Here is a 23768-nt window from a genome sequence, read left to right as displayed (position 1 = left end):
AGGTTACCCAGAGAAGTTGTGGATACCCCCTCCCTGGTAGTGTTTAAGGCCAGGTTGGATGAGGCTTTGAGCAACCTGGTCTAGTAGAAGGTGTCTCTGCCCATGGCAGGGGGGTTGGAACTAGGTGATCTTTAAGGTTCCTTCCAACCCAAACCATTCTATGATTCTGTGATCATCAGAGTAATGAGAGTGGGACTGAGTTTTGCATCTCTGCCTCTTGCTTTCATTGTCGTCATACTGGAGTATGGTAAGCTTCTAAATAATAATTCACTAAAAACTGACATAGTGGGTAATGAATACATCCAGTATCTGTGATTCAGTTGTGGGTTGGACTAGAGTTAGAGGTATTTTGAAATAGCATTTCAAAAGCTTTGCTCAAAACACCTTTTTAATAAAGGGTATAATTATCTAATTTGCAAATCTGCCTCCCACAGAGTAAAGCATAATTTACTACGCAAATATTACTACAGGAAATTAGTGTACACAATAAATATACTTTAAAATGACAGGAAGAAGAAAGAATTCTCAGTTTTCTAAATAATCCAGCAATGACTCCAGTATATATATGTTTTAAAAATTGTGGATGAGCTTATTTTAATTTTTCTAATTTTGCTGACTGTAGGTGCTATTACAAACAATGATGATGGATCAATAGAAAAAGCTAATTGTAATTTATTATTTTTCTCCTGGCAGTATCTATCTCCTTTTGAAATTTAATGTACAATTTCTGGTTTATTTGTGTTATAACTTATTTTTTTTAAATAAGCTACTTGCATATTAGCTTGTAATTATGACTGGCTAGATTGTCTAGACAAATAATTGACAATAAGACAAATCTTGTAAACAAGAACTAGCAGAGAAAATCAGTAATGCTTTGAGAAATACTGGAGCTGGTACTTTTTACTTTTTAAGTCACCAGGTGTATTTTATGTTAAAAACCATTAAAATATAATTGATTTTTCAAATGTGTCAAAAATAAATTGAAAATAAATTGATTTGAATATTACCATTGCTTAACAGAATTTTCCACTGATTTTTTTGGATCAAAGATAAGTGATGCAGATACCCTGCACTGTCCAAGGACCTCATTACGTATTTTGTCACAAAACAAAACCTTTCGGAATACAAACTATTTTTGTATGCTTTCATTTAGAAAGTTACTGCAGCAAAGATGAATACAATAAAAATTGGTGGAAAAGAAGGCTGAAGATTACCAATATGGGTATTTATGTGTGTTGAGACATCTGCTTTCGAGCACTGATCATTTTTGGGGTGGTATAAATTGTGCTCTGCTCTCAGATTAAGGATTTATTATTACCATTAAACTGTTAAAAATTTCCAGCTAGTTACAGGTTGTTTTGGTATTTATTAAAAGTGCATTGGTGGGTGGTTGTTAGACATGTAGCAAAATATTTTCTTTAAAATTCATTATTATGTAGTAGTGTATTCGTAGTTTAGCAAAGCAATAACAAAAATACCTGCCTGTACATTTGATCTGTGATCAAAAAAGCCTTATACTGCAAACTGATTGCTACAGATTCTCGTTTTAGCCCCTAGAACATGCAGTCACTTTCCAGACTGGGAACTAAAAGCTACTATGTAATTTGTATGAAGGTACCTTTTGATAGGGAGAGTTAGGCTGCCATGTAACACAGAATACCTTCACTTTTCATATTCCTTCCTCTGTCTGTATGTGAAGTAATATGAGAGATAAGGTAAATAATCAGAGGACTGTTATCGAACAGTGGGAACGTTGTTATGGAGACTTTGTTTGCTTATGTATGTTTGCTTATAACCAAACAGATGTAGAAAATGTAGCCTTGGCTCATTTCTGAGCACTGTGTAAGGAGCGTCTTTTTCCATTTTGTTCAGACTTCTGTTTGTCAGTCAGTCTTCACTGGGGACGATTGAGGGTGACCTGGACCGCCAGGCAATTAATTTCTGTGAGGCTTTCTAGAATGGAAAATTGTACTCGTGTTTACTGAGCAGAAACGACACCTTGCAACCCGCCATTTTTTGAGTGCTGTCTTTCCTGCTTTGTAAAATAAGGGCTTATGATAGTACTTACATTATAAGGATGTTTTGAAGAGAATCTGATCAGTTGGCCTAATGCTAGCATGAAAAGGAGTGTTGTAGTGTCTGAGTAACTACAAAAGAAAAATGGTAATGAGAACACTGACAAGTAAGTAGAGGCCTGATTCTAGAAGACTTGGCTTAAAAATGTTTCATGCCGAAGTATCATTGCATAAATAAGTCAAAATCCCATGCAAAAGAGAATGCTATTTAATGCTTTTTGATCTGGCTAAAAATTTAATTTAAAATAAAAAATTTAAAATTAATTTTATTGAAATATAAATAGTGGAAGGTAATGGAAGATCTCTTAGTTAATAAACAGAGTAGAATTACTGTAAAGTTAGGAGTCATGAACAGCAATTTAATATGCTATTAAGAGTGTGAGGTATTCTGAGTAAACTAACTTTTGAAAAAGGGATAAAATGGTTTTGCAACTACCTTTTACAATTTAATGTTTGAGGCCTTGGAAGAGGCCTCTTCAAAATGTACACAGTTTGAATAAATGTGCAGTTTTACAGCTTTAGCAATAAAAGCATTCATGGTATAAAAAAGATTTCCAATAGTCAGTAAACTAAACTAAAATATGCAACTAACATGAAAAGAGAAGGAACATGAATGAAGTTCTGGAGGTAAAAAAAGATGTGTAGGAGTTGCATATTTTTCTATTAACAGAAGAAAAGATCTCCATATAACATCTAATTTTACTTTGTTACTTTGTAAATTAGACAAAGGCTATTACAAACTTGTTTCAATTTTATTACGAATTTTTGTGATAGTCTGGAAAATTAGTTTTTCGATAGCTCAATGATTTTTTAAGTCCTAACAAGTTTTATAAGACTCTCTAGTTTTATCCCACTTAGAGCAGAATATGGTGAAGCATACTGCCCTGCGAGGCTGAGAAGCTACTGGCTTGGCCTTGACCCTTAGTGCCTTATGTTTATGCTATAGAAAATTCATCTTGACCTGCAGACCATCATAAGGATGAGGTCTGGCTACTACGAGTAGCATAAAGACTGAATTTTTTTTCCCCCACAATATACTCATCATGTCTAAGACATATGTTCCATATGCTAATGTCCAAGCAGAGATTTCACCGCTTTGCTTGGCAGCCTTTGAAAGGGTTTTCTACTCCCAGGCTGAATTTTTCTCCCTAATATGTAGTTGTAATTTTCTTTGGTACAACTTGTATTGCTGCTCCTGTTCCTTTCAAGGAGCACCTCCAAGAGGAGTCTGGCTCTATTTTCCCTGTAATCACCACCAGACTGGAAAAGAGAACCGTGAGATCTCCCTCTCCTCATGCTCCTCCATCCAGGCTGATAGAGCTCAGCTCCCCCAGCCACAGAGGATGAGTGCACCAGCCTTGACAATCACGGTGATCCTCTGCTGAACTTGATGCAGCTTATTGGTTTATTTCCTTTATTGAGAGGCCCTGAGTGGGACCCCCAGTACCCTAGATGTGTCGGCTTGCAAATGCTGAGCAGAGGGGAAGAATCGCTTCCCTTTGCTTGCTGGCTAAGCCTTAACTGTTGCAGCCCAGTATGTGACTGGCTTTCGTCGCCTCAAGGGTATAGTAGACCTTTCAGATTCAGGGAAAGTGAGGGAATATAGAAGCATTGGAAACATTTAGCAAATCTGTCACTAATGTGATATCGTGTTTTTCTTTCACCTAGAATGTTCCACCTGATTTGTCCATCTGCACCTTTGTACTGGAGCAGTCTCTGTCAGTACGGGCCCTCCAGGAAATGCTGGCTAACACAGAAGAAAAGGCAGAAGGGGTAAGTTATTAAATATTCATTTTTTTTTCATCTTGCAACATACAACATTTTTTTTCCCACTGTACCACAGATTTCATGACTGGCACAAGCTTTAATAGCATCATGAATTCCGTATGTTTAATTTTCCTCCTTTGCTACAGGAATGGTCTGATTTTTGAGAAATTCTAAATGCTTGCAGCTTTCACTGAAGCTTGCCAGAGTTGTAAGTTCCCGGCCATCTTGATGTGCTGCGGGTCAGCATAGAGCTACAAGAGTGTTTCAATTTGAGATCTCATAATGTGAAATATAAAGCTTAATCACTTCTTTGGAACAGCTAAGCTTTCTGAGGATTTCTGACTGTATCAAGTGAGGCTGTCAAGTAATCTTAAAATGATTTGGATGTGTGCTGTTTTTCTCTGGAAATAATGAAATTGTTCTGTGTGGCCCAAGCTAAAATGTCCTATAACTCACCTTTAGGGCTGGAAATAGAATGTTATTGAGTCTCGGTGGACAGGAAATATGGAAACTAATACATTTTTGCAGTTGGGAAGAATATAGGAAGATGAAGGGTATAGGAATAATGTTAATTGTTTGACTAGCAAATAGGTATTTACAAATAAATCATAGTAGTGTAATTTATGTTCTCTGCTGTGTAATTAATTTGATTTATTATGAGGTAGTTGAGTGTTCCATATACATCCTTTAGGGTTAACTTGAATGCCATACTCCAGCTCAAATCCTATAAACTATGAAAAGGAGTGACTGTAGGCCTAGGAGTTATACAGATAAGAGAAGCAGATGTTAACTAACATAGAGTAGTCAATCCCGTAAAATGCCAGGCACTGAGACTGAAAATGATATTTGGGAAATGAAGTCCAGGAGCAGTCCATGAATGATCCAAAGTGTGTGCTGTCAGTGAGAATTTGTTCCAAGGACTAACTCCAAGAGCAAAAGAATGAAAAGCATATCTGAGAGAAGAGGTGGTACCAAAGTAAGCAGATCCAAGCTTCTAAACAGGGACCCCTCTTCCCTTAGTTTGTAAATACTGAAACCAAGGGCAAGCAAATCCACAGGGAAAAAAATCCAAAAGAACAGGCACATATGGCATAATGTCAAAAATCAGTCCAAACCCATGGATGTGCAGCGATTACTCTGTACGGCCATATGTGTGAAGCAAAGCAACAGTTTTCTTGCTGTTTATTCCCAACAGATGTGGGCAGCAGCAGGAACTAAAGAAAGTGTAGGGCAGTGTGTGTTAAAGTAGTGCTAAAGCGCACTACAATGAAAAACACGTTCGATTTTTGAATAAAAAGTATCGAAACCTTTTTAAAAATCATAACATTAACTGGCAAATTTTCTGTTGGGCTGTCTTCAGCAGAGTCTTGGGGCCAACTGTTAAGGGAATATTTACTTTTAATAGAGAGATCACATCCAGAGAACATGGGATAAAGAATCAAGTTCTCTGCAGAATGGTTAGAAAATGTGAGCTCGTGGATTCTTCTGGGAAGAGGGTAGGCTAAAGAGAACTTTGTAGAGGTCTCAGGTGGAACATTTGCACTAGTTCTGGACTATTTTCTGCTCTAGATGTGAGCAGAAAAAGAGAAAGACTTTTGTAGGGCACAGCAACTGATGGGACCTACATACTCCAAGCTGGAAGAACCATGTTTGATGGTAATCTGGTATTTCCTGGAAACGATTATTGATTTTTTTTTTTCTGCGCATAACCGTGAAGGTCAGAGGTCTGGGCATTCATATCCATGCCTAAAGAAAAGTGATGACGGTTGTACTGATGTACAGTGCTCTGTACTTACTGCTCTTTGGAGATGTGCACAAGAAAGATAGAGCAAAATCTCTGAGTGTGGTCATTATGTGGTTGTTACCTGTTTACAGAGTAGTTTACTGTGCTGTCAACACCTATTAAATCCCAACACTAGCAGAAGATACAGAGCTGCAGCTATACCAACCCAGATAGCTGGTGTTCACTGAGTAATGCATGTATTTCTACTGCAGATTTTGCCTGGATTCTGTGCAAATGCATTAGGAATCTGCCTGTGTGTCTCTTGCATACTGATATATTGATATTAGAAGAGAATAATCTTGAAAATAATAGCTTGTAAAATAACAAGGTCATATTGTTGTTGGTGTCATCATTTTTCTTTCTACTAAGTCTCTGGAAACCAAGAATAATGATAATACTAAAATGACTGAATATGTACTTTCTGATAAATTAACAGAACTGACATTTGGTATCTCTATGTAGTTTCTATGAAAAATATATGTTTTTCTTTGTGTTTATAGGTAGGTACTTATGTAGGCAACTTCATATTTGTTTGAAGTAACTGTTAGAACGTGAGCTTTGCATTTGATGACTGATGTGGTTACTTTAAGCTTTATGAGAAGAGGTTATTTTGTGCGTGCATCTGAAGCCACTATATCTTCCTGGAACAGCATCAATTTTTTGTTTAGAATAACAGAGTTTTCTTTAATTTAGGAGAAGAAAGTATAGTGATTTCTTGAGAGGTTGTTGTTACTGTAAACTGGATTCAGTATGACCTCAGTTTTCTAATGGAAAGAATCCTGCAAAGAGAGGTCTTTTCAGTCCTCAATTACGTTTCATTGCATTAGAAATCATTAAGGCTGCTGTGTTTAAAAGTGGTCTCCTTGTGCTTCTTTACTTTTTGTGGTGTGTAATCCCTTGAATGCTGTGTTTATATAATAGGTATGCTTATTATATGACAGGTAAGTCAGCAATAATGAAATGGTTGAGTAATATGAACAAAATCTCATGCTGATTTGATTCAGAACAATAAACAGCTTACCTTGTGCTTAAGAAAGGATAACTATGGGCACTAACTGGATTTAAGTTTAATTCACAATTAGTATGTATTAAATGTGCAAGATTACCTCTGCAATAAATACCTACCTTTTTAGTGCAAGAATCCCAAAATGAGAATTTCCATACTTCATGAGGTTAGTGATCCATCTATCTGACTATACTTACTTCTCTCTCCTGAATCAGCTAAATGCGAGTATCAAAGGCAACAGTGGAAAATGAGTGAAATTTCATAAGAAAGAATGTGTCTAGTGCTCTATTTCTTCTAGCCCTAAGCACTGAGTAGTTACTTTGTGCTCTGAGGTTTTATAATTTCCCTTTAAAATACTATGCTTAACTCTGGCAGTTTATTAAAACATTGGAATTCATAGCTTGATCGTATGCTTTTGGTTTAAAAAATAAAACCACAACCTGTTTTGTTTGTTCAGGCAGCATTATTTACACTTTTTATTTTAAACACAGAAATCTGTGTTTTGCTGGGGACTTGAGTGTTATATGCATGTACTACTTTTATTGTTAGTTCACCCACAGAAAGGAACCATCCTGTGTGTAGAAAAAGGGACAATCCTGTGGAAAGAGAACAGTAAACAATCAGATAAATGAAGACTTCTGTTACATGTGTGCCCAGAGTCTGGGCTCCAGTCTCTCAGGCAAGCAGAATTATAGCTGCTCTGACCTAGAAGGGCCTACAGCCTAGGTATTTTGTAATCATTTTGACTTGGTTTTTGAGTGCAAGTTTTTATTATTAGAAGAGCAAGTGAAATATGACAGTGGAAATCAGATTTTTATAAGGAATTTAAGACCAGAGAAAGCTTTCAGGTCATCTGTTCTCAGCTTGGCCATTACATTTTTCCAGTGAGCCCTCTTTGGAGCCTTGTTTTTCACTAAAGTTTATCTGACTGTATTATCCTGAGAAAGCAAATCCACAGCTTTCCAGAATAATTTAGAAATGGTCACCACAAGATGTTGTATCTGTGTTTTGCTTCTGGTTCTTTTTACTCTGATTATTCGTCATTTTGTTTTGTGATTTTTTTTTTTTTTTTTTTTTAATCAGGTCTTCCTTTACTAGATTCAAGAGCTTAAACATTTAGTACTTTCTGCTTGTGAAAGTACTGAAATGCCATAACCAAATCCGTTCTTGGAAATTTTCCCTAATATTCTTAGGAAATGAAGCCTGGCTATCTATCCATTAGTACTCTGAGATTTCTGGACAATATAAACAGTATTAGAAACAGGGGTAGACAGTTATGTTCTTCCAGATGTGATGGATATTGGGTAGGAGAAAGGAGAAAGAGACCTAACTTTATGTCCCTATAAGAGGACAGGAAGGCAAAAAGCTGACTGTTTTGTATTACCATCCACTGCTCTTGTGCTGATGTACCTTCTGCACTGCTGTCTTTTGCTCAGAAGAGGTGCCACAGGTATGTGGGAAGGAAGTTGCCAGCTTTCAGGTGTGAGGAAGGGATTTATAAATTTGTGGTTTCTTTCAGTTTTGAGTTTTAAACATCTTTTTCATGAAAGTTAGACAACAGGCCTGTACATAGTATGCTTTTACCAATCTCACCTTTTATGACAAGGAAAATTATTTCCATATGTCCTACTTGGACTATCCTGCCTGTATATCCAGGGATTGCCAATGACTAGTACCTTTAGATCCAGCATGCAGATTTCAGCCATGATATATAGCAGGCAAAGTGAGTGATGACGCTGGTTATTATGAGTTTCTTGGACAAAATCAGGGCCAGCATGCATACTCTTTATCAAGCTTACCTACTTTAAGTCTCTACTGATGACACACAGGTGAATTTTACAGATTCTACAAAATTCTCCACCAAGCCACTTTTCTATTGTGTGACAGTTCTAGAGCTGCCAAAAGAAAAGGTATCTAGATGTATTTGACGTGGAAAAACATCAGGTGTTTTCTTAGCCTCAATTGCCTCAACAAATGGTTTAGACTTTTGTCTGAAAGTTATTTGAAATTATCCTCAAGCAAACACACTGCGTAAAAAATAGCTATTAAAATAAAAATTTGCCTTAAATATATTTCAAAAGTTATTTTTAAAAAAAATACTTCAGTATAAATGCTTTTTTTCTAAAGGGAGAATGTGAGGATTCAAAACACTGCTACAATCTGTATTTATATAATAAGTGGTTAGTTTGAACTTTCATTCTATTCTAATGCATTTATTACTTCAAAGAGATCAAAAAAAGTTTTGGGTACAGTGACTAGGTACAGGAAATTAAATTAGCTTGGCATTTAAAGGACATTTTACTGTAAGTGAACAAGCACAAAGTCACCTATCTTTTATATTGGCTAGAACAAAAACCTGCTTTTCCTTTGAAACCAAAAAGAGCTTGTGATTCCTCGAGTTACACTTGCTTTGCTTGGATTTTCTGAAATACATCCAGTAGTCTCATGATTTAAATACCGTACTACTCTTTTGCCTTGTGATGTCTTTTGTAGTCCTTCATGATAATTATCATAAATGAGGCCACTGAAATTTGAAGACTCCAGGTTGTACGTTACATGCCATACTCTGGTGAATAGATATGAGAGAGAGAGATATGACACATATAAATACATGTGGTACGTGACTTGCTTTCACCTGCCAGTAATGGTGTGCATCTTTGTGTGGATGAGGGATGTTATATCCCATGCAGAGGACTGTCGTTAACTGCACCTCTTCATTGGAGTGATTGAGAACTCTTGGTAGACTGTTTTTTTACCGTTTGCCTTAATTTTGTTAACTTATTTTTTGTAAAAATTAGCATAATTCTTTTGAAAAAGCAAAAACTTGGTATTTTAGCTTAGTAAAAAGTTTTTGAAATATCACAGAATCACAGAATGTTAGGGATTGGAAGGGACCTCGAAAGATCATCTAGTCCAATCTCCCTGCCGGAGCAGGATTACCTAGACCATATCACACAGGAACGCGTCCAGGCGGGTTTTGAATGTCTCCAGAGAAGGAAACTCCACAACCTCTCTGGGCAGCCTGTTCCAGTGTTCGGTCACCCTCCCCGTAAAGAAGTTTTTCCTCATATTTATGCGGAACCTCCTGTGTTCCAGCTTGCACCCATTGCCCCTTGTCCTGTCAAGGGATGTCACTGAGAAGAGCCTGGCTCCATCCTCATGACACTTGCCCTTTACATATTTATAAACATTAATGAGGTCACCCCTCAGTCTCCTCTTCTCCAAGCTAAAGAGACCCAGCTCCCTCAGCCTCTCCTCATAAGGGAGATGTTCCACTCCCTTAATCATCTTGGTGGCTCTGCGCTGGACTCTCTCTCGCAGTTCCCTGTCCTTCTTGAACTGAGGTGCCCAGAACTGGACACAATATTCCAGATGCGGCCTCACCAGGGCAGAGTAGAGGGGGAGGAGAACCTCTCTCGACCTGCTAACCACACCCCTTCTAATACACCCCAGGATGCCATTGGCCTTCTTGGCCACAAGGGCACATTGCTGGCTCATGGTCATCCTGCTGTCCACTAGGACCCCCAGGTCCCTTTCCCCTACGCTGCTCTCCAACAGGTCTGCCCCCAACTTGTACTGGTACATGGGGTTATTCTTGCCCAGATGCAGGACTCTACACTTGCCCTTGTTACATTTCATTAAATTTCTCCCCACCCAACTCTCCAGCCTGTCTAGGTCTCTCTGAATGGCTGCGCAGCCTTCCTGTGTGTCAGCCACTCCTCCCAGTTTTGTGTCATCAGCGAACTTGCTGACAGTGCACTCTAATCCCTCATCCAAGTCATTAATGAATATATTGAATAGTACTGGTCCCAGTAACGACCCTTGAGGGACTCCGCTAGACACAGGCCTCCAACTGGTCTCAGTCCCATTGACCACCACTCTCTGGCTTCTTTCCTTCAGCCAGTTCACAATCCACCTCATTACCCAATCATCCAGATCACACTTCCTCAGTTTAGCTGCGAGGATGCTGTGGGAGACCGTGTCAAACGCTTTACTGAAATCGAGATAGACCACATCCACAGCTTTACCATCATCTATCCGCCGGGTTACATCCTCATAAAAGGCTATCAGGTTGGTTGAGCATGACTTCCCCTTGGTGAAGCCATGCTGAGTGCCCCTAATGATTCCCCTATCCTTGATGTGCCTAGAGACAGCACCAAGGACAAGTTGTTCCATCACCTTTCCGGGGATGGAGGTGAGGCTGACCGGTCTATAGTTACCCGGGTTCTCCTTCTTGCCCTTTTTGAAGACTGGAGTGACATTCGCTTTCCTCCAGTCCTCAGGCACCTCTCCCATTGCCCACGACTTAGCAAAGATGATGGAGAGTGGCCTAGCAATGACTTCCGCCAGCTCCCTCAGCACCCGCGGGTGCATCCCATCAGGGCCCATGGATTTATGGACGTCCGGATTGCTTAATTGGTCCCTGACCCAGCCCTCATCAACCAAGACAGATTCCTCCTCTATCCTGACTTCTTCTGAGGCCTCAGGGGTCCGGGGCTCCTCAGGACAGCCTCCAACAGTATAGACAGAGGCAAAGAAGGCATTCAGTAACTCCACCTTCTTTTTATCCTCTGTCTCCAGGGCCCCCACCTCATTCATCAGTGGGCCTACATTGCCTCTAGTGTTGGCTTTACCTGCAATGTATTTGAAGAAGCCCTTTCTGTTGTCCTTGACCTCTCTTGCAAGGTTTAATTCCAAGGAGGCCTTAGCTTTCCTAGTTGCCTCCCTACATCCTCTGACAACAGACTTATATTCCTCCCAAGTGGCCAGCCCCTCCTTCCATGATCTGTACACCCTCTTCTTCCACTTGAGTTTGCCCAGCAGTTCCGTGTTTAACCATGCAGGTCTCCTGGTACCATTCCTTGACTTCCTACCTGTTGGCATGCTCTGATCTTGAGCTCGGAAGAAGCAGTCCTTGAATGCTAACCAACTATCTTGAGCCCCCTTACCTTCTAGTACCCTGTCCCATGGGATTTCCCCTAGCAATTGCTTGAAAAGGCCAAAGTTGGCCCTCCTGAAGTCCAGGGTTGCAATTCTGCTAGCTATTCTGTTCCTGCCACATGAGATCCTGAACTCTACCATCTCATGGTCGCTACAACCAAGGCTGCCCTCAACCTTTACCTCTTCAACCAGACCCTCCTTGTTAGTGAGGATAAGATCCAGCAGCGCTCCTCTCCTAGTTGGCTCATCCACCATTTGCATCAGAAAGTTATCATCAATACACTGGAGGAACCTCCTGGACTGAGGATGGCTGGCTGAGTAGGCCTCCCAGCAAATATCAGGGTAGTTGAAATCCCCCATGACAACCAGGCCCTCTAATTGCGAGACTGCTCTCAGCTGCCTGTAGAAGGCCTCATCACCCTCCTCATCCTGATCTGGTGGCCTGTAATAGACACCCACAACAGTATCACCCCTGCCAGCCTGCCCCTTAATTTGCACCCACAAACTCTCAACTCGCTCCTGATCCGCCCCTGGACAGAACTCAATACATTCTAGCTGCTCACTCACATAAAGAGCAACTCCACCACCTCTCCTTAGCGGCCTGTCTTTCCTGAACACGACATAGCCATCCATGACCACATTCCAGTCATGCGAGGCGTCCCACCAAGTCTCTGTGATTGCCACTAAATCATAGCCCCCCGACCGAACACGGATTTCTAACTCCTCCTGTTTATTCCCCATGCTGCACGCATTGGTGTACAGGCATTGCAGGGAGCGAGCTGAGCACACCGATTTCACCCCAGGGGGATGGGAGGCCTCCTGGTCTACCTCAACACTAGAGTGTTGCCCCAGTGGTGCAAGCCCAGCTACTACCCCATCTCCCTTCGAATCTAGTTTAAAACTCTCCGAATGAGCCCTGCTAATTCCTGTCCCAGAACCCTTTTGCCCCTACGACATAAGCCTTTCCCATGTATTACCGTCACGCCTGGTGTCTTATAAAACCAGCCATTATCAAAGAACCCAAAGCCCTGCCTGTAGCACCAGTCTCGTAGCCAGGCATTAATAGAGAGAATCCTATTATTCCATCCCACGTCATCACCTGAAAATGGAAGGAGGGAGGAGAAAACAACTTGTGCCCCAGACTCTTTCACCAACCGACCTAGGGCCTTGTAGTCTTTCTTCATCCCCCTCAGACTACGGGATGCAGCTTCTTCCCCGCCTGTCTGGAAGATCAGCAGGGGGTAGTAGTCTGTGGCCTTCACCAGGTTGGGGAGTTTCCTGGTGATATCCCTGATTCGGGCTCCAGGCAGGCTGCAGACCTCCCTGTGATGGGGGTCAGCTCTGCAATATAAATTGTTCATGATTGTATATAATTCTTGTCTGTTACAGCTCTCCTATTACTGACTGTACAAAGTACAACTTTGCATTAATCTCGCAGCTGAGGCAAGGCCTGGGTTGTGTGATACTCAAACATTGTATTTTACTCTTCTTTTGCAATGCACACAGATGTAATCTGAATTATTTGTAAAGCCCAAGACATTAAATAAACTATAACTTTTATTTTTTCCAAGTTATACAATTATATTGAGAATGGAAATGATAGAATCATAGAATCATGGAATGGTTTTGGTTGGAAGGGATCTTAAAGATTATCTAATTCCAACCCCCTTGCCACAGGCAGGGATACCTTCCACTAGACCATGTTGCTCAAAGTCCCATCCAACCTGGCCTTAAACACTGCTAGGGAGTGGCATCCCTGGAATTTTATGCAGTATTTTTAAAGAGATTGTTTATAAATGGACTGTTAATAACACTATGTAAACATCTCATAATATATATGAAAATTCTCCAAATCTACATTTGTGTTGTAATGATTTCTTGCAGGGATAACTTTCTGCAATATTTGTCTAGGTGGATGTAAAATTTCAGAAATGGAGGGATCCTTTGTCTCATCTTAGTGGCTTATAATAGCAAGTTTAAAGAATATTTAGATCGCTGATGCAATCACTGTAGAAAACGCATAGCAGTGCTATACAGGCTGGGTGTGTGGAAAATCTTAACGATGTCTGCAGTACTGTGTAACAAGAAAGTAGTCTCCTATTAGGCAGCTGTGTAGGACCTCAAAGCAACTGCAGCTGCAAGATTACACAGGGGATTCTTCCTCTTGAAATGTGTGCTGATCTTCCAGGAGGTACCGTACCAATACCTTCTGTGGTAATTAAATAAAAAAACCCCAACCTAATCTTCAAATTCAGTCAAGATTTTCTCAATGCAGTTTTGTTTCTAGCTCTCCTTATCTTGCAGGGTTCAACACCGTGGGGTGCTTTTGATGCTAATGATGCTGTATATGCATCATTGACTTCTGTATTGTTCAAGTCTCGATGTGAATAGTCCTCCCCAAAGGGGTAACATTTGAACAGCAGCGACATGGGTAGCATTTAAAAGAGATAGAGCTAGGATTGTGAGACGGAGTAGGACTGAATAGACTGGATTCCTGTCCTGAATAGGAACTAGGAAGGAAATGAGTTTGGGGAGGAGCAGGATTCATCTCTGTATTGCTTTTGTGGTTTGTCACAGTTGGTGATAAACATGCGTGGTTTCCTGACTGTTGTCACTGTGCATTGTTGCTGAACAGGTCTGGATAGGTACCATAAGCATGAGGATACATCTGCATGTATGTACCTGCATCTCCCCATGGCAATAAGAAATTTGAATCCAGGGTAGCTACCTCATGGACTGAATCTACAATATCTTAGCAAAAATTATAGGTCCAGTGAGAACAGGTGTTATTTCACAAATAACAACTATTTGTCTGTGGAAAAATGATTTCTTTTAATGCCCAGCCATTCATTAGTGACTGTGGTAGTGTTGATTCACTGAGAAGGTATGGTTTATGGTTTTGGAAGGTTGTGCTGGAGAGCCATCGAATGTTTTGTTTCAATAACAATAGCAAAACCAAAGCCTTCCAAGCAGGTGAGTGTATTGGTCTATTTTAAGTATTTAAGTACTACTGTAGTGTGAGAGTTACACTACTCTAGGTCTAAAGTTAATGGGCAGATTTGGTTTTGTTTCTCTCTTATCACAGAGAATTACCATTTTTGATTTACTTACAAAGATGGCAACAACTCTTGAGTTGAGGATGGAAGGAAGGAAAGTGAAAGAAATGAAGGGGTTTAGGACCAGGGGTGTAAGTGAACAGAGAAAGGCTGAGAACAGGGAGCAGGTCTGTTTGCAGAGGTGAGATTCTGCCTCTGGGCTCCCAGTGCCTGATTTATAGCCTAGGCTGGGACCTGAGCACAGCAGAGGCTATGAACCCCTGCTCTTCACAGGGGCTCTGTCTTGTCTTTTTGAAGGGCAGGATCATCCACCTCGGCTAAGCTCCCCTCAGAGCAGCAGGGTTGCAGGGCTTGGGATGAGCTCAAAACTCAGCGGGAACTATAAACCAAGATCTTGCCTCAGTGTGCATCAGGATCACCCAGCCTTTCCTTAAACCTGGATTTTAGTTCTGAGCATTTGAGCTGCCACTCTGCGGGCAGGGCCTTGTCCCAGCGAGGGGCAGGACTGCGGGCTCCTGGGCAGCCCTGGCTGGGAAGGGAACTGCCGCCTGCAGTGCCGCCAGCCTGCTGAGCCGCGGTTTGTCTCTGCGATGGGTAGCGGGTCCCGTGCCAGCAGGCTCCCTTTTGGAGTGTCTGCAGGATCTCAGCTGCGGCAGAGGCTCCTGCTGAGTTCCTGCAGGGAATCTGGATTGAGTCCTTCCCCTTCAAAAACTTGCCTGTAAAATAGACATATATGTACACACACACATACATAGGTTAAAATTTAGGTTAAAAAAAAAGGAGTATGCTCTTTTTGACTCTTCCTGAGGTCTTTGTAGGTATCTGTCCTTTAGTTTTCAAATTAAAATTGAAAGCTGTGCTTTTAGAGTACTGTCAACATAGTGAGAAGGGGAGGTATTATCCCCTCATTCACTGCTTTTGTAACGCCTTTGATCTTGATCCAAAAACGTCTTTTTGATAAAAATGTGAAAGTTGCTGAGCTCTGAAGGTTGTCCTCCCTTTCCTTAGCACTCTCCTCTTTCTCCCTAGGCTGCAGCCTTTTCCAGTGTTTGCTGTTTAGATAGTTAGTTGCCCTTTAGTCCTCCAAATAATTGTCATTCTCTTTGTGCTTAAATAAATAAGACTTTGTTTTCCTTTTTCATGTAATGGTAGTGAAAGCTCACTGCTTACTTTTCTTTGTGGAAACAGCATACTTTGAAATAGGCAGGGCAAAGCAGAGAAACTTGAAAAGAGCAGGGGGCACTCAGGCTGCTAGCAGTAAACCTGGCTTCTGTTTGATTGGGTGTAGTCATCTGCTTTAGACCTAATTCATTTGGGCTATGAAGTCCTTTTTGTAGTTTTTTTGTAGTGAAGTGATTTTTGTAGTTAATGCTTGTTTGTGCAGATATTGCTGATGCTGTGGAATGTGCTTGTAATTACGACAGTACCCGCAGCTTCCACTCCTGAAGCAGCCTTTGGGAGCTGACAGCTTATTGATAAATAGGCAGAACACTTACTTTTCTTGAAAGAAGCTTCTATTTAAAAAATATCGGGATGAGTCACGGAATATGACAGTACATACAGAGCAGAACGAAAGGGACAAATTTGGAAATCCTGTTTTTTAACAATTTTTTTAGTGACGATTATTTAATATGGTAAATTAATGTAACCTAGTGTATATGTAGGTCATTTAGCAGCAGACTATTTTAGTTAACTGGGTATTTGTGCATTTTTGCTCTTCTCATAAAATTCCATTTCCAGGTGGTGTGTGTTTGTTAGCTTATAAAGTTTACTGTGTAGAGCTCTACTTGTTCAAATTAACTTGTGTATTTGTCCAAATTATAATAATGTCAGTAACTGATAAATCCTTTGGCTTTTCCAAGGAATTTCAGGTGAGGTTTCTTATTCTCTCTCCTCAGCCGTGTGTCACTACTTCTTAGGTACATTACTTAGTGAAATATAAAGCTTTCATTTTAAAGGAAGAACTTCTTGGTGGGTTTGGAGATCTTTAGAGGACCATATTAGGTAGCCAGTATTTGTCTCTGCCTAGAAGAAAGACCACAGTTCTCTTTCTGTAGTGATCCCACAGAGTGCAAAATGCTGAGTCCTTTCCCAGTTTGGCTTGAAACGGGAGTCAACAACTCTTGCACTGTATGTTTAGCGGATCGTTTTTGCCTAATGTTCCTGGAAGTATCTGAAGTATATAGGTGAGAGACTTTACTGTTTGTTATTTTTCTAGGAATGGTGCTTGGTAGGTTTTCAAAATTCTGCCATTGAAGTTTCCTGGTGAAAATTTGAGGCAAATTGACTTAATGTTTAAATGCTTCATTCACAGTGAATTTACTTTTTTCTTTTTTTTCCCCCCCTCTCCTATATTTGTAAATGCAATGTTTTGGATAGCTTAATAAATTCTAAAATATTTTTAGAGCTTTTTACACAGAAATCAAGAATTTAAACACAATAATCTGAGTATCTTGGTATTGGGAATCATTCATTTCAGATCAGAATTGTTCTTGTCTCTGATTACTTTTTTAGTTCACTAAATTTTGTGAAATATGTTGCTGAATATTTTATTTTCTTCTTCAAGTAACTTATTCTGTTGTTGGGGAGTGATGAACATTCTGTAGTTTCATTCAAATTTCGTAGTCAAGGAAAAAGTTCTCAATGTTTCTGTTAGTTTGGGAGGAATATGCCGTGAACCAAACTTATAAAACTTGGTGTGAACTTTTTATTTGCACTTATGTTCAGATAGGAAAAATAGTCCTGTTGTTTCACAGCTAAGCGTGTAAGACCTGTCAATTGATTTTATCATAATTGTATACTAGAACGTGCTAACACACTTTGAATCTTTTGGTACATATTTCAGACAGTGAGTGCTAAAACTAACCCACTCATTTGGCTTGATGTTGTAGCCCTACATTCTCCATATCCAGACTTGACATTGCACAGTGTCTTTACAATGTTTCTCCATTGAGGAAAATAACATATGGGAAACATCTTCGTATGCTATTACTGCAGGAAGTACGAGACTCCAGTGTGTCTCCTGTCTCTCTGACTATTGTGAGAAGCTGCAGAGTAGAAAATAAAACTTTATTAGAGAACTGAGAGCTTTGTGTGGAAATTACAGTTAAAACATGGACTTGCTCCAATTCAATATTGCACACTGTTTAGCCTTTTTGTAGCTCAGATCTCTGCACTTATCCAGCTTGCCTAGTCCATTCTCAACTTATGAATATGGTGGCATGTGTTGAGAGGAGAAAGAGCACATACAATAGACTTTCTACTGAGATTTCTTCTGAAATCCCAGTGGCTTTTCCTACTTTTTCCAGGGAAATCCTAATCACTTTCATAGATGATTTCAGGGTTTTTATGGCTTCATGTACAGCAGTAGAGAAAATAATACCTTAGCATAGAGACCTCTTTAGGACATTTAAAAGCTCAAGCAAGGGATTAATGGAATAAACTGATTTGTTGATCTTTGCAGGAAACTTTGATCATTTCTGCTTGATACAGTTTATCAGAGAAGTAAAACAATCATCTTGTTATGTGCTAAAACATTTAGGAAAGCATTTCTGACTTTTCTTTTTTCTTTAAAAATTTTTTTTTTCCTTCTTGTTTCTTTTTTCTTTTAATTTTTTTTTTTCCTTCGTCTTTCTTTTTTTCCCCTAGCATTGACTGTCTTGTTCAGATTGTCTTTTACTACAGGCCACTCTTTGAAATCTCTTGTGGGTAGGACTGTGTTTAGGGGCTTTCATTATAACTTGAAATGCAAATCTCTTGAGGATTTGGAGGGTACAAATACAGCTGGTGGTTTGAGTACAATACAGTAGGAAGCATTTTCTAAATTCTTTATTTCATACTTATTCTGCATGTATTTAAAGCAGTTAGGAATTTTTGGTTCATAGCCATCTCCTTTTTATATTCTAACTGCATTTCATGAAGGGAAATTTCAGTCCTTTTGCTTCTTAATTCTGAGCAGATTTTTCATTTCCATCAGTTTCCTGTTTTCTTTTGGCATATTGGATCAGTTCAGACTGTGGGCAAGATTAGACTTATCAAGAAGTCAGATTCAGAGAGCCAAGTATGAAGGAACCCTACTGTAGCTGGGACTTGGAAAGAGCTTGCTGAAAATGAGATCAGGAAGGTGGTGATTAAAGAGAGGTATACAAACACATAGCATTCAAGACTTCAGTCTGTGAGGAAATGCTTAGCTAAAGGTTTCATTTGTTTTACAGCTTGGTGTAACCAACTTCTGTTGCCCCAATGCATAGTTCAGTGGGCTTTTAATAAATAGAGTGATATGCATTGAATTCATTATCTTTCTATTATAAACCTGACACTGATTTTTGCACTGATTTCAGAGTACAGCAGTGAAAGACAGGTATCTGTTTTTTATTGCATTGGAATAACTTTTTTCCTATTTTTTTTAAAATTTAATTTGATACCCTCTATTTCCTTCATTTATGCTGTTATTTTTATTCTGCTGTGTATTTTTCCACATCTGTGGGATTGATAGTTTTTATACGTTGTTGTTTCATTCCTGTAACTGACAGAAGATCTTAACTTTGGAGCAGAACTGATTGATCAGTATACAGCCTGATTACTGACACTAATATCTGACTTTTCTTTCCTCCATTAGTAACGTTAGTTCCAGAATGTCCTTGTTTTCCTCTAGTTGTCACAGACTCACAGGCTCCCCCCTACCCTCGGGATCCAATTACATTAGAAGAGCACTGAAATACAGACAGAAATAATTCCTGGACAGCATAAGAAAAGAGCCATAAAACAAATATCTCCATTAACTTTTATTTAAAAGTCTCAGTTATGTTGTGGTAAAGAATTGTAATTAATGCTAGGAGTTTTTCAGATTTGAGCACTCATAAATCCATGTCAGACCTTATTAACAGAATGAAACCATTTGATTGCACACATTGCGTATGTCTCCTAAGCTTCTGTAATATGAAAAATTTTAATTTCACAACCTCTACTCCAATATTTGACAACTTCATTTTTCAGGAAAATGCTGTTTGTGGTTACCCATTAGTTAGGCAGAGTTCCAGCTAAATTGCATCATGAGCTTATTAACTTCCATCTAATCATCCAGTCATGGCTGATTAATCACTTCTCCTGGTGCCTTGTTTTAATAAAATCTGTTTTCTGTGCCACTGACCAGCAAACTGCTGTCTAATTTTATGTGTGGGCTAGTCTTTGCTGAAGGGAGCAAAATACAGCCCTCCTCCACTGATCTGAAGGGCCTTGTGTGAAGGAATCATCACAGGCAAGTGTCTCGCATGTATAGTTCTCCTTCTGTGTTTTAAGGGATGGGGAAAACTTGTGTTTCCTCGCAGAGCTAAAAAGGTTTCCCATGCTGCAGGGAAGGAATGGAGGCATTTTGGGACAGGAATGCAACTGTAGCTAGTGGATTTTTGAATATTCAAATCATCTGTCTCCAACTGTGGAACTCTGAATTCGTTAATTACTTTGTATTAGTAAGCAGCAAGATAACATGGAGAGCTGGCAGCTTTATCATTTTCTCAGCATGAGGGGAGGGGGAAAGTAATTTCGTCCCTCATGCAAATGGAAAAAAGTAACACTCCCTATTTCTTTTAATATGTGTTCTGTATATTAATGAATAAGCCAAGTTATCAAGGTACTTCCTTAAAAAGATATGAAGACTGGCAGTTAAATGCACTCTTGACAATTTAAGCTCTCTGATTTACACTACAGTAGCCTAGTTAATAACATATCTGAAAGGTAAGAGCAGTTGTAAATATGATGGGCTGAAAATGATTTCAAGTTTGCTAGGAGAACCCCCACATGTAGAAAGAGTCAGAAATGAACCAGAGGTCTCGCAATATAACGAACCAGAGCTCTTTTAATTTCCTAACACTGACCAGAAAGTTTTCTATTTTGACAAGTCATAGATGCAGTAAGGCAAGAAGTATTTTTTAATCAAACTTTTGAGCAAAAAGTCCAAACTATAGCTTCTCACTTCTATAGTTTGAGTGTTTTCATTAGTCTAAGGGTTGTCTACAGGTGCCAGGCCTAACTCGCTGAAGTAACAAAATATTGAAGCAGTAATTTTCATCAGAAATTCTTTGGATAAGTCTTCATCAGGTAGTGGTGTGTCATGAAGAGAGATATGAGAGCTTTTATGTCCAGCAATGTTAGCTTGTACTTATTACAATGTCTGCCCTTCCAAACTTTGAATTTGCATAACCGAAATGCTTCTAACTGCAAAGAAAGAAAGTGAGAGATAGAAGAGAAAGGAGGAGAAACGAGAGAAAGAAGTGGAGCTCAAAGCATTTCATGCAGTGTGGGCTTTTGTATCGTGCAGATGGACTTATTGGCTACCAGTGGAAAGCTTCATGAAAAAATGAGGTAGTTTAGAGGCTTATTCTACTTAAAATCCTGAGTATTCTCAGCTATTTTAAAGACGCCACACTGCTAACAGAACAGGAAATACAATAGGGAAAAAAAAGTGCAAAACTTTTTCAGATAAAACAAATACTGTCATTTTCTGCTCAGTGCACCTTATTTAGCATCAGAAATGATTGTTAGCAGGCCATTCAAGTAAGGCACAAAGAATACAACTTGGCTTTGATCAACTACACTTTGATCAAATGTAAGTACTGGGAAAAATCAAGAAGTGCAGGCGCAGTATTTTTGCATTCTGCTTATCCTCACTGAGCAGCAAAGACAGGAATAAAATCGTTATCTATTTCAAATCACAGATTCATGAGAAGCAAATATTTCTAGCCTGGCACAAATATGAGTGTGCCATATTTGGAATGAGGATGTATGAGGACGTATGGCGTAAAAGCAAACATTTTTATCATCCCAGACAGGTTTCCTATTTTGGAGGTAGATGGAAGGCCTTTTTCCAGCCTAATCACGATCATTGGATCTCTAATGTGCTCAAAGTTTTCTTTCCAGGATGATGGTCAGTAAAAACTGACTTTGAGAGAAAGATAAATTAGTTTATTTTTTCTCAGTTAAGTTTTCTGTTCTATGTTGCATATAAAGAAGGAGCTAAACCAAGCAGACATGAAAGCACAGCTCTTGAAGCATCTTGAAGACAAAAGTCTGCAATAGAAGACAGCCCTGGGCTGGAAGAGAAGACATATCATAAATTAACTTCTTGAATAATAAATTCAGGAAAGCAAGGTGTACATGAAGACTATTAAGTGTTGTAACAGAAACAAAAATACAATTCAATTTTCAATCTATGTAGTTCAGTTCTAGTTATTCTCATCTTGATCTCTACTAGAGAGTTTTAGACAGAGGTTTTGCTATGTGGTCTCAGTTTCTCCAACTGAGAAATGGAAACAAAATTATTATTTTTCTAATAAGATTTTCTTGCTCCAGTTCAGAAAAATGAATATAAGCGTAGAGGAAGATATAACATCCACTGGCTAGAACTTGCTTCATTGAGATTTCAGGTCACAGTCCCATCTGTGGATCATGGCAGTATACCTGTTGGAGTTTTCATAAATAGTTGTAGAGAATGTGATTAGCCATAGTCAGCTAAGATTCTCCTATACTGTGTGGAATAAAGTTCCTTGGTGTTTTTGTATGCTGTTTAAGCACATGAAAGAAAACAGAATACAGAAGCCAGAGTTAAGAATGGTAGGCTGTTTTGTACAGCTTGAAGTAGCTTACTTTCCAGATTCGTGCACTGGCAATTAATGTTGCTGTATTAGTGAGTGTTCAGCACGTGTTCTGTGAGCTTGCTTTATGTCAAGATTTAAAGAGTGAGTTTGTGAATGATTCCTCATAATGGTGAAAAGGTCCCTCTTTATTTCTCTTCATCTAGTTCATGACTCCTTATGACAAGAGGAAAGAAGGGTAACAGAACCACATTCCTGCTGTTCTAACTGGCTTTTATGTCTGGTTAATGCAGTGCTGGACATCTGCAGCACTTAGAAAAATTGTTGGAAAACCAGCCCTCCAGTTTGGATTAAATGCATTTAAAATGAAAGCTTGGTTGAAAAGACTGGAGCTCTTACATGCCTCTGAAGAGAAGTCAGCAAATGCAGATCACTCTGCAGTTTCTGGATTAGCATTGCAGTAAATGATTAAATCATGGCTTGTGTGTTCTTCATGGAGGACTTCTTACTGCAGTTATATGAAATTCTAAGGGAAGTATTAAAACTCCATAGTAGAGTGTTCTCACCTAGTTCAAGAAGGGAAATTTTGTAATTCTAAATGCAATCTTTGATCTTTTGCTTGATTCTTAGAATACAATTTTGCATCCGTGTTTTTTTATAGCACTACCTGTATTCCTTAGATATATAGATATATGGGTGCTATACCAGTTTAGTATCCATGAAGCACTACACTGAAGTGTCATATTTTCTACTCATTAGATTAGTTACGTCAATGGCTACTTGCTGACAGTAGGCAGTGAAATAATTATTTTAAGTTGAAGTTAATAGCTTTCTGTAAAATGATAAATTATTGTACTATAAGTAGCCCACAATCACTAAGTAAATTCTAGAGATGTTGTATCCTTCACCTGTTTGGTAACTCTGGTGTTCTTATGGCAAGATAAGAATTTCCCATATTCAGAACTGTCAGATGGCAATGAACTTACTAAATTTTGATATCTAATGTTAGCCAGTGTCATGTTCTTTTCTTCTGGGAAAGTCTTTCGAGTACCCTGATACATGTGGAAGGAATATTTCTAAGTAGCACTGCATTTGAAGTATATGTGTTTCAAGATGGATTCTGCTTCCTCTACTGGAGGAAATACTGTAAAGGTAAATAGTCTTTGGATAAAGAAAAAGAAAAAAGTTAATATATATCTGCGTAATCTTTTTCTTTTTCCAAACAATATGACTTAGTGATCAGGAGAGAAGATGAGCCAGAAGAGGAATAGTGATTGAATTCCACGGGTTTGCATTTATTGTGACAAGGCAAAATTTGCTCTGCTTTAGAAAACAAATGATTGTACTGTTCTTTCAGACCATGGTTAACATAATGTATGATTGAAATAAAATAGTTTACAGTGTAAGGTACCACAGTAAACAGCATCAAGCACTCCAAAGAAGGAGGTGACACGATGTGGTCTGGTAGAAGGGAAGGTTAGACTTTTTGTTTGTTTGTTTGTGTGGTGTTTCTTGTGGTTTATTTTTTTTTTTGTTGTTTTTGTTCTCCTG

The 23768-nt window shown here is 39.1% G+C and overlaps 1 protein-coding gene across 1 annotated transcript in view; it reads left to right on the top strand.

Moving 5' to 3' along the window:
• Nucleotides 1–23768, top strand: part of RYR2 (ryanodine receptor 2) — a 332243-nt gene that overhangs the window by 19498 nt on the left and 288977 nt on the right. The window contains exon 3 of the mRNA XM_068395937.1: nucleotides 3744–3848. Coding sequence (XP_068252038.1) covers nucleotides 3744–3848 — 105 coding nt within the window. The remainder of the gene's footprint in view (nucleotides 1–3743; nucleotides 3849–23768) is intronic.

Source organism: Nyctibius grandis, chromosome 1 (assembly GCF_013368605.1).
Source record: "Nyctibius grandis isolate bNycGra1 chromosome 1, bNycGra1.pri, whole genome shotgun sequence".
NCBI classification, from domain to species: domain Eukaryota; kingdom Metazoa; phylum Chordata; class Aves; order Nyctibiiformes; family Nyctibiidae; genus Nyctibius; species Nyctibius grandis.
Note: the sequence above shows the minus strand (reverse complement) of the source record. Positions and strands in the feature narration are given on the sequence as shown.